General features: G+C 40.1%; 1 protein-coding gene across 8 annotated transcripts in view; it reads left to right on the top strand.

Annotated features, from left to right (window-relative positions):
• The window catches only part of Ambra1 (autophagy and beclin 1 regulator 1), a 191910-nt gene that overhangs the window by 29269 nt on the left and 144626 nt on the right, over window positions 1-18015 (top strand). For 3 of the 8 annotated variants that reach the window (XM_052182980.1, XM_052182985.1, XM_052182983.1), the window contains 6 exons: window positions 9083-9336; window positions 9656-9714; window positions 10549-10732; window positions 11721-11893; window positions 13530-13596; window positions 14920-16376. In XM_052182980.1, coding sequence (XP_052038940.1) covers window positions 9202-9336; window positions 9656-9714; window positions 10549-10732; window positions 11721-11893; window positions 13530-13596; window positions 14920-16376 — 2075 coding nt within the window. In that variant the 5' untranslated portion in view covers window positions 9083-9201. Of the gene's footprint in view, window positions 1-5908; window positions 6104-9082; window positions 9337-9655; window positions 9715-10548; window positions 10733-11720; window positions 11894-13529; window positions 13597-14919; window positions 16377-18015 lie in introns of those variants that run through there. The other 5 variants (XM_052182981.1, XM_052182984.1, XM_052182986.1 and 2 more) reach the window with 3 other exon arrangements.

Below are 18015 nucleotides of genomic sequence, written 5' to 3' on the forward strand. Positions count from 1 at the left end.
GCGTATGCCACTATGTCTTGCTGTTGTGGGATTTTTTGTTTGTTTTGTTTTGAGGCAGAGTCTCCAGGCTGACCTGAAACTTGCTGTATAGCCCAGGCCATTCTCTAGCTTGTGGCCTCTAAAGTTAATTTGCTTTACAGGGCCTTGTGATCTAAAATTATTTTGTTATATTTGTCATTACAGAGTGGGGCTATTGCTCTACCACAAACATTAGAAATAATATAGTAGTGAACAGATTTTGTATGGTATATCTTTTAATCTGATGCTAACTCTATAATGAATACTACTGCTGATAGTTACAGTTTCATGGATGAGGCAGGCAACTGAGGTTCAGGGAGGTTAAGTGATATTTCTGAGAAATCAGGAAACTTTTGTATGCCAAGAAAATGATGGAATAGGGTGTGATGTTACACATTCATAGTTGTACACTGGTGAAACTGAGGCTGGAGGATTTCAAATCAGAGACTAGCCTGGGCTATATCAGGAGGCTATAAATGGTGGAGAAATGGAATTGGGTTAGTTTTACTGAGACAGGCACAACATTATTGATTTCAGCTATATTGCTGTAGTTGAGGATGAACTCCTAGTTTTTCTGATTCAACTTTCCAAGTACCCTAGAATTACAAGATTGTGCCAGCTTCCCCATCCTCTCCTTTTTTTCAGTGCTGAGTATGGAACACAGAACTTCCTTGACTAAATTTTCTGATTTGTGTGGTATGTTGCCCAAAATTCTGTCTTCTCCCTACGTTTAGTATAAAAAACTGGCAAGAATTATTTGGAGAAAGGTGCGGTTACTAGAGGTGTGGTGCTAGCTGCTTAGATTTGGTGCCGTTTGAATCTTCCTGTAGTGTGCCCTATAGTAGGGTCCTATTGATGAAAACAAAACTTCCGATTATAGAAAGCCGTGTGTAGAGGCTGTGCCCACATGCCATTTCTAGAAAACACTAGGCTACTTTTAGGCCTCTAATTAAAGGTTTGACATTTTGTAGTTAATTTTCCAGTTGTTGAGAGAACTTTAGTTATGCAAGTGATCTTAGGTTTATTTAAAGGATTTTAAAAATTTTTCTTTTTCTTTTGATGGTGTGGGACATCAACCCACAGCTTCATGCATGCCTACACATTTACTGTACCACTGAGCTATAAAACTAGCTCAAGATTTTTTTAAAAAAAGGATTATTATTTTGTTATTTGTATCTGTGTATGTGCTGTGTGTTTGTATGTGTGTGTGTGTACTAGTGGAGGCCAGCCAGCATCAAATCCACTAGAGCAGTGTTTCTCAACTTGTGGGCTAAAACTCCTTTGTGTGAATGTGGACTGACCCTTTCACAGGGTCACCTAAGACCATTGGAAAACACAAATATTTATATTATGATTCACAACAGTAGCAAAATTGTGGTTATGAAGTAGCAACAAAGTACTTTTATGATTGTGGTCATCATAGCATGAGGAATATTAGGAAAGTTGAGAACCACTGCCCTAAAGCTTGAGTTATAGGCAGTTTTGAGAAGCCCCATGTGGATGCTAGGGACTGAACATGGATTCTCTGGAAGAGCAGCAGGTGCTGTGCTGTTAACTGCAACGGAGTTCTCTCTCTACCCTTTTTTCCGGTCTTTGTTGGTTCATTTTTGTTTTTTTGACATAGGGTTTCTCTGTAATAGCCCTGGCAGTCCTAGACCTCACTCTTGTTCTTGGCTGGCCTGGAACTCAGAGATCCACCTGCTTCTCTGCTTCCCAGAGTGTTGGCATTAAATGTGTGCCCCACAGCCACCACTTAGCTTGTGTTTGCTCTTCCTTCCTTCCTTCCTTCCTTCCTTCCTTCCTTCCTTCCTTCCTTCCTTCCTTCCTTCCTTCCTCCCTCCCTCCCTCCCTCCCTCCCTCCCTCCCTCCCTTCTTTTTTTCTTTCTAGATCTTGTTTAATCTTAAGGACTTTAGTCCATCAGCGTCTGCCTCTGGAGTTCTGGAATTATAGGTGTGTGCCCTCATGCCTGGTCTAGAGGTTTTAAAGCTTAAATTATATGTGTATGAGTATTTTGCCTTAGTGAATGTTTGTGCATCTTGTGTGTACTTTGTACCTGAGGCCAGAAAAAGGACATTAGGTCCCCTGGAACTGGAGTTGCAGACAGTTGTAAGCTGTCATGTAGGTGTTAGTAATTAAACCTAAGTTCTCTGGAAGAACAGCTGGTACTTTAGACTCTGAACCATCTCTCCAGCCTAGATTTATACTTTTTATTATATTTTTAAATTTATCTTGTGTATTATGTATAAATACACACGTGAAATTTACAGCACGTTTTTAGAGGTTAGAAGACAGCTTTTGTGAGTTGGTTCTCTCCTACTATGTGGGTCTTAGGGATTGAACTTAGGGTGTTAGACTTGACAGTAGTGCCACTAAATGCTGAGCCATGTCATCAACTCCAGGATAGTGATTTCTTTTCCCAAGACAATCCTTGGATTAAAACTTGCATATTATATTACTGAATGTGTGTCAGTACTTCATGGCTCATTTTATTCTTTTTTGTCTTCATGGACACATTGAGGTGGCAGACACGTTAATAGTTAAATAAATGAGGAAACCGAGCTCTGTTAATAGCTAAGCAGGGGCTTGGTGTGCATGAAGCTCAGTTGTTAGAATGGTTGCCTAACATGCATTAAGTCAATACTAGGTTTGACTCCTAACATTGAAAACTGGGTGTACTGGTATTTTGGGGAGGTGGAGGCAGGAGGATCATATGTTCAAGGTCATCCTTGGCTGCGTAGGGAGCTGGCGGGGACCAGAGGTTTTGCAGACAAACTAAAGTCTTAATTTTCTGAATCATATTCCCCAAGTGCTATAATATCAGCTGGTCAAATGGCTCAGCACTTAAGGGAAGATACTACTTTTGCATATGGCCTGATCTCAGTTCTGAGCACCTATGTGGAATGAATGACCTATCACCTCAAACAAACTCTGCCTCCAGAGGATTCCATGTCCTGTTCTGTAGTCCACTAGCAACTGCACTTGTGTGCACGCCCCTGTACACATACAAAGTCATACTTTAAAATAAAAAAAAAATTTTTTTTTTTTTAAAAGACAGGGTCTCTTGAAATGGTATAGCCCTGGCTGGCCTGGAACTGCCTGCCTTTGCCTCCCAACTTCTGGTATTAAAAGGATACACAATTGTACTTGGCAAATAAATAAATAAATAAATAAATCCTTCCTCCCTTCTGTGTGTGTGTGTGTGTGTATGTGCATGCATGTTTGTGGGCACATTTTTGTTTTCATTCCTAATCTCAATTCTGTTTGCCTCATTTTATTGATATGGAGATAGCCCCAGTTGCATTTAGTTATTTTACCCACACAATCATTTTATTTGTCCTGAGTATATTTTACTTTGTTGTGTGGTAACTGCCTTTGAAATGGTTTTTTAGAAATCTGCTATTTTGAAGAACTGCACCTGTGGGTTTAGTGAGGGGAATCATAGTGAACTCAGGAAATTCACTAATAATGTAACAGCAGTACAAGCTAACACTTCCACTGCTCTTTACTCATTGGAGCCTTATAACAATCTTATAAAGTAGAGAAGCGTACCCCGAGTCACAAAGAAGTTAAGTGACTTACCCAAAGTCTATCCATCCATCCATCTGTCTGTCCTTCCTTCCCTTCCCCACAAATCTTAACTAGAGCATGGAATAAAATTATTAGCATAGATGATCAAATTGCAAGAAGAACCTATAACTCTTAGTTTCTAGTTAGTTGTGACATACTTTAGATATTTTTTGCATAGAGTTGTTAGTATAATTACATACCAGAATATTTGTAAAGGTTAATTCCCTTTACTTTATCTTTTTGGAGTGGTTAATCTTATATGTTTAGGTAAGTGGGAATCTTGGCATTAATTGTGTGTGTGTGTGTATGTGTGTGTATTTCCATCTTCTTGTCATGACATTCCTTTGTCTCCTACTTGCATATGTCTTTTTGTGATTAAGCACTGATTTGGGGGACTTCATAATGGCATCAGAGACTATTCTGGACTTTCTGTGTCTCTGTTTTACTTTACACATTGGGAAACTCTTCTTCCTTTTTAAAAAGAAGAATGAGGGCTGGAGAGGTGGCTTAGTGCTTAAGAGCACTGACTGTTCTTCCAGAGGTCCTGAGTTCAATTCTCAGCAACCACATGGTAGCTCACAACCATCTGTAATAGGATCCAATACTCTCTTCTGGTGTGTCTGAAGAGAGCAACTGTACTCACATACATAAAATAAATAAAATCCCAGGCGGTGGGCAGGCGAATTTCTGAGTTCGAGGCCAGCCTGGTCTACAGAGTGAGTTCCAGGACAGCCAGGGCTACACAGAGAAACCCTGTCTCAAAAAAAACAGAAAAACAAACAAAAAAGCCCACCACAAATACATACATACATACATACATACATACATACATACATACATACATACATAAAATCTTAAAAAACTGTATAGTGGCTTAAAACGCATCTGGTTTAATACACACAAAACAAACATATACTCACACACAAAAACAAACATAAAAGAGGAATGAAAAACACCTGATTGACACTTTCTCTTTAGTCAGGACCCCCAAGACCAAGTTCTCAGCACAAAAGAGATTTATTTGCCCCAGAGGGACAAAGGCCAGGAACTAAGAAACAGATAAAGGAAGAGGGAGAAGGGGAAGGGAACAAAAGGAGAAGGGATATCTATCTGTCCTAGAGGGGGATAAAGGACTGCCTTTAGATAGGAGACAGATGCAACACTTAGGAACATGGTGGTCTATAAAGGTAAAAGGGAAACCCTGGGCTGGATTAGGTGTAATTATAATTGGGCACGCTAATTGGTGATTGCTAGACTAATACTACTTTGATAACTGTACTTTGGTAGTCAGCCTTAGGAGGAGGAACTAGCCAAATAAGGGAACACACGTTGGTGCCTAGGTTTAGAAATACAATTTAATATTTATTAGCAAGGCAGAAAAAATGGGAGAGAAGGCCAAGGCTTCCTAGGCCATGTTTGCAATACTGGGGCTGATTAGAGTTCCTTCAACAGGCCTATCTGTTTTTAGTTTAATCTGGCTTCTTTTGGCTATGTGGGATAAGGCACTCCTCTCATATGGTGATGGGGCTTGTCTTTAGTACAAGCACTTGAGAGGCAGAGAAGCAGGCAGATCTCAGTGAGTTCAAGGCCAGTATGGTCTGCAAAGTGAGTTCTAGGGTATCAGGGGTACACAGTGAGACTCTGTTTCAAACAAACCAACAAAAAAATCCACTTTCTTTTAAATAATAGCAAATATATTTGGGGGATGGATGGGGTGTGAATGCAATTATTGTTGTGCCTTTAAGTTTTGACCACCTGTCAGTCAGATTGTTAATGGTTTGAACTCTTGAGTTTAGGTCCCTGGAAATTGATAGATATGCTTTTTGGTAATTTGTTTTGTTTTGTTTCTGTTTTTCGAGACATAGTTTCTCTGTGTAGCTGATTGTCCTGGAACTCACTCTGTAGACCAGGCTGGCCTTGAAGTCAGAGATCCACTGGCATGTGCCATCACTGCCTGGCTTTTTTGATAGTCTTGATTAGTTTTTTTTTTTTAAGTTGTCTTGATGATATTTGTAGAAACTTCCCTCCCTCCCTCCCTCCCTCCCTGCCTTCCTCCTTCCCTCCCTCCCTCCCACTTGCTTTCCTCCTTTCCTTTCCTTCTTTCCTTTCCCTCCCTCCCTCCCTCCCTCCCTCCCTCCCTCCCTTCCTTCCTTCCTTCCTTCCTTCCTTCCTTCCTTTTTTCCTTTCATTTTAATTTCTGTAGGAACTGAAGGTTATATTATAGTTCTTTGAATCATATAATATTTGTAACCTGTACTTTGTTTTTCCTTTTGAGTTACAAGAGGACAGAAAGGAACATTTATTTTTATTTTTTTTTTCAAGGGGGGCCTGGACCAGTGAGGTGGTTGCTCAAGGGGTAAAGGTGCTTGCTGCCTAATGACCGAAGTCTAATTCCTGGAACCCATATGATGGAGAGAGAAAACTGACTCCTGCAGGTTATTCTGTGAAACACACCCAGATACACACAAAGAAATGGGACTTCTATTACTCTTTCTGCTGCTTGTGAGATTATAAAAGGTTTCAATGTACTTTATGTTGTATTGATAGGTCAAAGGAGTTTCAAAGTATTTCTTCTGAATGTCTGTACTAGGTTAAAAGAATTACAGTTTTAGCATAGAGTTAAGGGGAACTAATAGGAACTGTTTTTCTGTTAACCTTCTTGGTTAGTAGTAAAACGTAATTTCTTACCTTTTATTTTTACGATCAGTTTGAACAAAGGGACTCCTGGAGCAGGCTCACTAGAGATTGCCTTCTGTTATTCAGCTCTAGCCTACTCTGGAGGTCGTTTTGCAACTCTTGTTGACATTTTCACTGTGTGCATATTTTGTTGGTCAATAGTTGGTGATAATTGGTCATGGTGGTACAGTACTTGACAAGCAAAGTCAGGGGTCAAGTCCCAGCACCCAGACAGAGCAAAGCAACAAAACAAATTATACCATAAGAGTGAAACAAGGGCTGGAGAGATGGCTCAGAGGGTAAGAGCACTGTCTGCTCTTCCAGAGGTCCCTAGTTCAATTCCCAGCAACCACATGGTGGCTCACAACCATCTGTAATGGGATCTGATGCCCTCTTCTGGTGTGTCTGAAGACAGCTACAGTGTACTCATATAAATAAAATAAATAAATCTTAAAAAAAAAGAGTAAAGCAAAGCTTTGTGTTTAGCACTCTGTAGGAAACTGACTATGGGCCTAGGAATTTAGGACTTGCCTTACCGTGGAATCTTACTGACCTTATCCATTTTAATGCTCCAGGAAGAAAACTCCTTCAGTACAAGCTATAAATATTTTTCCTTATGTCTGTATTTCTATGCATCTGGTTGTGTGCTTTGTAGATTGCAGCCTTTTGAGAAATAGAAGGAGGCAGTTATTGTTGACTCTCAAAATTAAGCAGTTAGTTCCCCTTGTTTTTTTTTTTTTTTTTTTTTTTTTTTTAAATTTAAAAGACTTTTTTTTGTGCATGTGTATGTATGGAAGCCAGAGAACAACTTGGTGTGGCTGGTTCTTTGCTTCTACCTTTACAGTGACTATGGGGATCAAACTCTGGTCTCTGTGGCAATTGCCGTTACCCACTGAGCTGTCTTGCCACATTCCACTTTTTAAGATAAAGGCTTGCGCTGCAGCTCAGAATGTCTTGGAATTTGTCAGTAGCTTGGACTGGCTTCAAAACGTTGGTCATCTCGTCCTTGGCCCCAGAGTGCTGAAATTATAGGTTTACACAATAATCCACTCTTGACAGTTACTACTTTTGAAATTTCGAAAAGCTAGAAGAAGCCAGGTATAGTGCTGAAATCCCAGTACTTACAGGTAGAAACACTAGGAGCAGGAGTTTGAGGCCAGTTTGGCCTCTATAGACCCTTTCCTTGAAACTGAAGTAGAAAAACCACCTCTTAGAATTATCAGTTCATGGGACATATATACCTTGGTTGGTAGACTGCTTGCCTTGCATGAATAAAGCCCTGGATTTACTTCCCAGCCCCATATAAACTAGTCACGGTGACAAGTTTGTAATCCAAGCCCTAGGGGAGTGGAGACAGGAGGGTCAGAAGATGAAGCTGCATAGTTTGAGGACAGCCTGAACTATATGAACTATGTTTTTTTTATTTTATTTTATTTTTTAGTTACCTTAAGCTACCACTCAGAATCAACCATTGTATTTTTTAATTGTCTCCCCTTCTTTCCTCCCCACTTTCTCTCTTTTTGTTTTTCCAGTGTTAAGGACAAAACCAGGGGCTTTAGAGATGCTAGACAAGCATCCTACTACTGAGCCTTACACCGGCCCCCACCACAGCCTTCTGTATAATTCTTGTCTAAGCTACTGTGCCCTAAATTTCAAAAGTATTTTAAAGTATTACTGATACTTTTTGGAGTGCTAGAAATTGAATACAGGCTCTTGTGCATGCTAAACAGGAAAGAGGTCTATGAGCTGCGTCCTGGCTTAGTTATTTCTGTTTGTTTACTGCGAATGGTGGTATGTATATGTGTACATGTTCATGTTTGTCTTACTTGCTCTTCTGTTACTGTGAAGAGACACTATGACCAAGGCAATTGATAAAAAAGAAGCCATTCAGTTAAGGGCTTGCTTTCAAGGGCTTGGTTCAGAGGGTAAGTCTGTGACCATCATGGTTGGGAGCATGGTGCGGAACAGTGGCTGAGAATTTACATATGAATGACAAACAAGAAGCAGAGAGAGAGAGAGAGAGAGAGAGAGAGAGAGAGAGAGAGAGAGCCTGCCTAGAATTGGCTTTTGAAAACTAAATGCTTACTACTAGTGACACATCTTCCTCAACAAGCCCACACCACCTAATCCTTCCTGAAACAGTTCCACTGAGCATGCATTAACTACATGAGCCTGTGGGGCCCATTCACCATTCAAAGTACCACAGTGTACATGTGTGGAAGCCAGAGGTAGATGCTAGGTGTCTTCCTCAGTTGCTCTTCTCCTTACTTTTGTGACAGAGTCTGGAGCTCACTGACTTTCCAGGATTCTGCTTGGCTCCATTTCCCAGTGTTAGGATACTGGTAGGACTACAATGCCTGGAGTTTTACACGGGTGCTAGGGATCTGAACTCATGTTTGGGTGGCAAGCTCTCTACCCACTGAGCCATCTCCCTGTCTCCCTAGCTGTTTATTTTTTGTTGTGCTAGGGATTGATTGAACCCTGGGCCTGTACCACTAGGCCACATCCATAACTCTACATTTTGTTTTTAAGGAGAGTTTTTAGACATTTTTATTAAGAGCATTTTTTTTCTGCTTTATGAAAGAATAAGAACTGAATATGGTCAGTGGTTGAAAATGTCCAGTTTTTCATATATAAAGTAGAAGAAATATGACAAGATAAAATATTTTTGAAAGAAAAATTCTGGAAGATACACCTTTTTTAGGAAACCATAGTTATATATGAAAAGAACACTTTCTCCTTTGAGCTAGAATTGTATTTGTAATGGAAGATTCTCTGATATAGAATAGGCATTATTTGACATTATTCTTTATTCCTTAGATTTCCATGAGGACAGTTGACAAGGACCTGAATGGCCTCATTTTAGCTATTTCTGTGTGTGGAGCTATTACTTGCTCCTTCAGTTCTGATCCCTGGTGCGACAGTGGCTCCTGAGCACCATGAAAGTTGTCCCAGAGAAGAATGCTGTGCGAATCCTCTGGGGTCGAGAACGGGGCACTCGTGCCATGGGTGCCCAGCGACTTCTGCAGGAGCTGGTGGAGGATAAGACTCGATGGATGAAATGGGAGGGCAAGGTAAGAGAACGGTGTCCTTGACCTCGGATTTGTGGGGATGTCAGTAAATTGGTACCGTAGAATAGATTAATGGTAGGGTGGTGATATAATTTATCTTGTCCGTGAGACTTGATAGAGCTAGTTTGGGAAATTGGTTTATAATGTAAAAGATAAGAATAGAAATGTTCTTCCTGAATTTAGATTTATCTTAGTTTATAATTTGATTAAAATCTTCAGATTTTTAGTTTGCACTGTGATACTAGAGTGGCTTCTGTGAAATCATGCTATGCTGTGTGTGTTGTTTATTTATTTATTTGTTTGCTTGTTTGTTTTCTCCCAGAGAGTAGAACTGCCCGATAGTCCACGCTCGACCTTCTTACTGGCCTTCAGCCCAGACAGGTACCTAATACTTAGTTGTAGCTTAAGATTTGAGATGACATGGCTTTCTGTACTCTTGGTTTAGCTTCATCATCCAGATTAATCCATAGAGACTCTTTGAAGCACTGGATGAATGTGTGAAAGTATATATGGCGTGTATACACACACACACACACTATATATATATATATATATATATATATATATATATATATATATATATATATATATATATATATATATATATATATATAATGTATATATTTATAATTATAATATATATTAGAAATGGATAGAAAAGGGGGCTGGAGAGATGACTCAGCGGTTAAGAGCATTGACTGCTCTACCAGAGGTCCTGAGTTCAATTCCCAGCAAGTACATGGTGGCTTGCAACCATCTGTAATAAGATCTGATGCCCTCTTCTGGTGTGTCTGAAGACAGCTACAGTGTGCTCATATGCATAAAATAAATAAATAAATCTTCAAAGAACAAAGAAATGAAGAGAAAGTAAACAAATAATGCCACCTGGAAGAATAAAAAAAATTATGAAGAGAATTGTGAAAGTCAAGGCTCAGAATTTAACTAGGCTCTTAACATTGCTTTGCCTGACAGACAGACACCAGCAATGAAGGCAATATGTATTATTTGGTGACAGTGTGGGAAAACCAGAAGCCTTTAAAAATGAGAATATTTCTGTTGTGTATAAAGAAACTACCTTGCAGGCATACCTTCATTTCTTTCATTTGTAGTAAATAGTTTAGGGAATAATGTTGTTTTTTTTTGTTTTCTAAAGCTGGTAAAATTTCTCTACCCCCCAACATGTTTTTTAATTATTCCTACATTTTGATTCCCTAGGACTCTCTTGGCGTCCACACACGTGAACCATAACATCTATATTACAGAGGTTAAGACTGGCAAGTGTGTTCACTCTCTGATTGGACACCGCCGTACTCCATGGTGTGTCACTTTTCATCCCACCATCTCAGGCCTTATTGCTTCTGGCTGCCTGGATGGGGAAGTTAGGATTTGGGATTTACATGTAAGTATTTTTTGGGCTGCTTTCTTTTCTTTGGTATTCTAGACACAGATATTTGCCATTAGATTCTTACTTCTGGCTGAGAAACTAACCACTTTGTTAGTACTATATTGCTCACTTAAAGGATGGAAACTCTAGTTCCTACCTATCCATTATGAAGTAAACATAAATTAAAATGAGTCCACCAGCTCATTTTAAGATTGTATAGGAGGAGGCTCTAACATGGATTGTCTTGGAGTACTATGCTCATGATCGACACACAAGCCCTGTCCTGATAAGGCTAGTGGGTTGCTCTGCACTATGCTTGCTCCAAGCTGGAATGGTCACAGTTGTCAGAAACTGAGTAGAAGCTTTATAATTGACTCGAAGACATTAATGTTTGTCCTATAAATTATTGCCACTGCTAGATGACTATTTATATACATTGTTTTTTTTATAAAAGACATGTTTAAAGTAAGCCCTATAAGAATTCGTTTTATCTCAAATGGAAATTTATTTTTATTTAGAGACAAGAGTCTTGCTATGCAAATCTGGCTGGCTTGGAAATGTCTATGTAGAGCAGGCTACCCTCAAACTCATGGAGATCTACATGCCTCTGCCTTCTTAGTGCTAGAATTAAAGCCATCTACCATTGTGTTTTGATAAAGATTGCAATTGCAAGTGGAAATACTAGGGATCAAACCCAGGACTTCATATATGTGAAATACATGCTTTACCACCAAGCTATATAATTCTATATAGACCCCCTTCTCTTTTTCTCTCCCATTCTTCCCCTGCCCCTCCCTGTCCCCCCCCCCCCCACCTTTTCTTTGAGACTAGGTATCACTGTATGTTCAGGCTGGCCTCAAATTCGTGTCAGTCTTCTTGCTTTGCTTCCCAAGTGCTGGGATTAATCATATTTAGCTCTTCAATGTAATTCTCTTCACATGGACTCCCCAGTCTTGTTGGTAGTTTGTATTCTGAGAATATTTTTGGATTGATTCATTTGCAGGGTGGCAGTGAAAGCTGGTTCACAGATAGCAACAATGCCATAGCCTCCTTGGCTTTCCACCCTACGGCTCAGCTCCTACTGATTGCCACTGCAAATGAGATCCATTTCTGGGATTGGAGTCGTCGGGAGCCCTTTGCTGTGGTGAAAACAGCTAGTGAGATGGAACGTGTCCGGTAAGTGCTGTGTTCTGTCAACTGCATCAGGCACCAGGCTGACATGAAAGAATATTTTTAACTACTGTTATTTCAGGAGACAGGTTGTTATCTCTACTTAGAACAGTCATTAGTTTTCTTTAGGGTATTTGTTAGCATCATCATGACTGATTAGCCCAGAAGCAGTTCATTTTAATTATGGCCTCATCTTGTGGTCTCTGCAGATCAGGGTCGTTTGATAAAATCCTACTTAGGTTTCAGGCTGTCTGCACTTGGGCTTACCCTTTGGGAAGCCTCTCAAAAATAAATGAGTAACTTGATAGCTTGGTGGCTGATTGCTTACTTACTATTGGCTATTTACTTTATATTTGTATTTATATTTATCAAGTTATAAAATAGAGATATAGACATGTATCTGAGCTATATAAGGAGTCTAAGTCTTCCTGGATTAGTTAGCAAGACTCTGTCTTACAAAACAAAATACCAGGCTAGATATAGTAGTCCACACCCTAATCTAAGCATTTGGAAGGTAGAATCAGCAGAATAGATAGATCTTTGTGAGTTTGAGGCCATCTTGTTCTATATAGTGAGTTTCAGGATAACCAGTTACATAGTGAGACTATCTTAAAACAAAAAAAAAAACAAAAACAAAACTACCCAAAATACCAAAACCACTGTATAGCTGGGTATGTAGTAAGATTGCACAGCTCTTGCCTATTACATCTATGGCCTTGGATTCAGTTCTCCACACTACAGAAACAAGATATACACTGCCTAAATTAGACTGGATACCTTGTTTTCTTAGGGCTGGATATAGATTGGTTTTCTGGCTTCCAGCCATATCACTTCATACTGATACTTTGTTGTCACTAGAGTGAGTACTTTTTGCTAAGTGTAGCAGCTGTATAAAGGGAAACCTGAGTCTGTGTGGCAGTATTCTGACTTACCATTTAAATGGGCTCTTACATGTTGAACAGATACTTATTTAATGTAGCTGCTAACTGTGATGTAAGCCTGGATATTTTTCAAAACTGAAACCATTACCTGAGGATGTAGCCCAAGTTAATAGAATGGCTTGTCTTGCATGAATGATCCTTAGTTGCACATAAGGTAAGTGTGTTGGTGCACACCTGTAATACCAATACTGAGATGGTAAAGGCAGAAGAATCAAAAGTTTAAGGTCATCTATAACCAGCTGTTGACTTGTAAACTATATAAGACCCTGTCTCAAAAAAAAGAAAGAAAGGAAGAAAGGAAGAAAGGAAGGAAGGAAGGAAGGAAGGAAGGAAGGAAGAAAGAAAGAAAGAAAGAAAGAAAGAAAGAAAGAAAGAAAGAAAGAAAGAAAGAAAGAAAGAAAGAAAGGGAGAGAGAAAGAAAGAAAAGTGAAATTTCTTTCTTAATGCATTAGGAAACAACATAAACCTTTATTTTAATGTCTTTAAAATTTTCTGAAAGACTAGGCAGATGTGTAGCATTCAGGAATCTGAGGCAGAACATTTGTGAGTCTGAAGATGACCTGGACTACATAGATAAACTATCTTCAGAAGTGATTGGGAGGGGGAGAAAATAAAGAGTTTTGAAAGCATGAAGGGTGTAGTCTGACAATTTCCATTTCTCAGTTAACATGGTCTTTGTCCCTTGTTCTTTTATATTTCAGTTTGGTGAGATTTGATCCACTTGGACACTACTTACTTACAGCTATTGTTAACCCTTCTAATCAGCAGGTAAGGCAGGGTCCAACCATCCAACTCTAGTCGAACTGTGAGGTACTCTCTAAACTAGTACTCTAATTTTGATCATATTATTATTTCTTTATTATTAAATATCTATTATGTATTATAATAATGAATTTATTATTACTAAAATGTAATTCTGATTATATTTTAGTTCTTAACATTTCTGTAATTCTTTTCCATCAAGATTTTAATTAATTTCTGATGCTATCAAAAGTTATATAATTTTCACAGGAGAGTCAATTTTTTAACCCTTGTGAATAAAACATGAGAAACAAGCCTTGTCAGAGCTGGAGAAATGGACTTAGCAGTTAAAAGTAGTGTACTTCTATTGATGTGGACATGAGTTCTGTTTTCAGTCCCTGTTTTGGGCTGCTTACTCCTGCCCATAACTCTAGCTCTAAGAAATCCAGTGCCCTTTTCTGTCCTGTTCCCAGTGTTTAGATGTGTGTGGCATATAGCCACACATAGACCCACACACATATATAAACAAACAAACAATAATTTAAAAAATACGTGTAGGAATTTTGCCTGAATGTGTGTGTGTGTGTAATGTGTTTATATAGTGACCACAGAGGCCAGAAGAAGACATTAGATTTTTTGGAACTGGAGTTACAGCCAGTTGTAACCACCATGTGGATCCTGGGAACCAAACCCAGGTCCTCTGCAAAAGCAACAAGTATTTTAATCACTGAGCCATCTCTCTGGCTTCTAAAACTAAATATTAAAAAGAAAGAAGTAACCAGAGGCTGGAGAAATGGCTCAGCAGTTAAGAGCACTTTATGTTTCTTGCAGAGGACCCTGGTTTGAATGTCAGCACTCATGTAGCAGTTCCCAACCATCTGTAACTCTAGTTCTAGGTATCTGATTCCTTCTGCTGACCTCCATAGACCCATACATGTATGTGATACACATAAACACATGCAGGCAAAAGCATGCAGACATAAAATAAAATATAAATAAATCTAAAATAAAAAAGGAAATAACTTGTCTTCATCATGTATATGCCCCTGGCTGGTTGACTATTGTTTCCCCATACTGCTTCTGTGTCACAGAGATGCCTGTTATAAAATACTTGTTTTGCCTGTACTCATTTAGATATGTTGCCAATTGGAAATGCATAATTTAATACCACATGATAGTTTTCAATCTGAAGCCAGTTTTCATTACTTTATGGGGAGAGAGTTTTTGCTTATTGATGGAGGTGGTTCTTCTTGGATGATTATCAGTCAGTTTTAAGTTTCTCTTGATTTGTTTGGAGGTTCTGTCTAATTGTTGTGCTCTACTCTGTCCTCCTGCTGGTCCATGTTTCAGGGTGATGATGAACCAGAAATCCCTATAGATGGAACAGAGTTATCTCACTACCGTCAGCGTGCCCTCCTGCAATCACAGCCAGTCCGCCGGACACCTCTCCTTCACAATTTCCTGCACATGCTGTCCTCCCGCTCCTCTGGCATCCAGGTGGGAGAGCAAAGCACAGTACAAGATTCTGCTACCCCCTCACCCCCACCGCCTCCCCCTCAGCCCTCCACGGAGCGTCCCAGGACTTCCGCTTACATCAGACTCCGACAGCGGGTCAGTTACCCCACCACAGTTGAGTGCTGCCAGCACCCTGGGATCCTGTGCCTTTGCAGCCGCTGTGCTGGCACTCGAGTTCCTTCCCTCTTGCCACACCAGGACAGTGTCCCCCCTGCTTCTGCCAGAGCTACTACCCCTTCCTTTTCTTTTGTACAGACCGAGCCCTTCCACCCCCCGGAGCAGGCTTCATCAACGCAGCAGGACCAGGGCCTCCTGAACCGGCCGTCTGCCTTCAGTACAGTCCAGAGCAGCACTGCGGGCAACACGCTCCGCAACCTCAGTCTGGGTCCTACCCGTCGCTCTTTGGGGGGCCCTTTGTCTAGCCACCCTTCTAGGTATCACAGAGAACTAGCCCCTGGGCTGACAGGTTCTGAGTGGACCCGGACAGTACTCACTCTGAACTCACGTTCTGAGGTAGAATCTATGCCCCCACCGAGGACAAGTGCCTCATCAGTGAGTTTGCTTTCTGTACTGAGACAGCAGGAAGGTGGCTCTCAGGCATCTGTGTACACTTCAGCCACAGAAGGGAGGGGTTTTCCATCATCAGGGTTGGCAACTGAGTCAGATGGAGGGAATGGTTCCAGCCACAACAACTCAGGCAACATTCGCCATGAGCTTCAATGTGACCTGAGACGCTTCTTTTTGGAGTATGACAGGCTGCAGGAGCTGGATCAGAGCCTGAGTGGGGAAACTCCCCAAACCCAACAGGCTCAGGAAATGCTCAACAATAATATTGAATCTGAGAGACCAGGTCCTTCCCATCAGCCTGCCCCCCACAGCAGTGAGAACAACTCTAACCTGTCTCGGGGCCACCTTAATCGATGCCGTGCTTGCCATAATCTTCTAACCTTCAACAATGATACCCTTCGTTGGGAAAGAACCACACCTAACTACTCATCTGGTGAGGCTAGCTCTTCCTGGCACGTCTCTACTACCTTTGAGGGCATGCCACCAAGTGGCAACCAGCTACCACCTCTTGAGCGGACTGAGGGCCAAATGCCTAGCTCCAGCAGGCTGGAGTTGAGCAGCTCTGCTAGTTCACAAGAGGAGAGGACTGTGGGGGTGGCCTTTAACCAGGAGACAGGCCACTGGGAACGAATTTATACCCAGTCCAGCAGATCTGGAACTGTCTCACAGGAAGCCTTACATCAGGATATGCCTGAAGAAAGCTCTGAAGAAGACTCCCTCAGGAGGTAAGCACCTGCTGTCCTGTGAGCTACCTCCCTGCCTCTTTTCCCTAATACCCATGGTCTGCAGTTCTAGTGGTGCTGTGGCTTTATACAAAGTATCTGGGACTCATGCATCTGGTTCTGGTCTTGCACATTATTTTGGGAAATCTTACTTTTGTTGCAGGGATAGTATCAGTCCTAGTGGTATGAGTTAACTGTTGTACTAGTTTATTTTTGTCCAGACCCAAAGCTCTGGTTTTAGCCTTGAAAGGGAAATGTTGATTGGGTTACAGAGGCATGAAGAGATATAATCATTGATTTGGTTTTCTTTGCCTCGCCTTTTGACTTTGAAATATCATAGATATAGGACTAGTTGTTGAAATAAGAGTATGTCTCAAAGGACTATTTATAGTGAGAATTTTAAAAGAAACCTAGAGTGCTGACAGAGATATTTTTTTTTCTAGCATTTGTGCTAGCTATTCTTTGAATATAGTTTTGAACAACTCCAGTTCAATAAGTAGGTGAAGAATTCCATAGAAAAGTGTTTTTTTTTTTTTAAATTTACCAAATTTATGTGACTAGACAGTATCTGGGCTGCCCATTTAGGGTTTTTGTTTATTTGTTTATTGGTTGGTTTGGTTTTGATGGTGGTGGAAATTAAACTCAAAGCGTTATAAAGTTTCCATACCTAAAATTCTTTGAATGGACCTTATCATTACCATTATCTTGGGATGGGAGAAAAGAATTCATGGAAGGAATGCCTCTCCACACATGAATCGGCATCAGAGACAGCTCTCATGAGAGAGACAGAGTAGGAGTAATAAACTACCTACCACGCGTTCCATGAATGGCTATGTGCATTTCTATCTTGATTTATTGGGTACTTCTTTCTGTGATTATGTAAAGCTCAAACCCAGCATAATCACCAGTTGTCACAATACTGAAGCCAGATAGCGTATAGCTGCACATTACATCTTCTGCTGAGCAACTGAGATTTTCTGACATAAGTTAGGGTGGGAATATAGACTGCACACATCATGTACATGTTATTTATGGAGGATGCTTTAGTCAATAAGCACTAGTGTAATAGTTATAGTTATAGTTTTTTCCAGCACTGTGCTAGGCACTGTGCCTACTGGAGTATACACTTTTACTATGGAGGCAACCACATTTACATGAAATCTATCACAAGTGTAGATGATCTAGTTCTACTTTTAAAAAATCATATCTATATTTATTGTGTACATTGGGGTGGTGTGTGTACCATGACATATGTATAGAGGTCAGAGGGCAGTTTTCAGAAATTTATCTTCTTATGCCTTGTAGAGATCCTGGGGTCATCAGGTCATTGGGCATGGTGGCAAGCACTGTTAACTTGCTTAGCCTTCTCACCGACTCCAATCTGGTGCTTCTTTGTGCACTACTGATGCTAAAATAGAAACTAATAAAAAACAACCAAAAATTAGTTGTTTTTTTTTTTTTTAATAAAAGGGAGCTATTACCCAAAAAAGTTAAATAGTATTCTGTAATGAAATGTTGGTAAGACTTGGAAACGGAAAGATTTTTTTTTTTTTTTTTTTTTTTTTTTTTTTTTTTAGGGTAATAGCACATTCTCAAGGAGAAAATATGTAATGTATGCAGAATAGTGGACTGGACATCAAAA

The sequence above is a fragment of the Apodemus sylvaticus genome, chromosome 5 (genome assembly GCF_947179515.1).
Source record: "Apodemus sylvaticus chromosome 5, mApoSyl1.1, whole genome shotgun sequence".
In the NCBI taxonomy this organism is placed as follows: Eukaryota; Metazoa; Chordata; class Mammalia; order Rodentia; family Muridae; genus Apodemus; species Apodemus sylvaticus.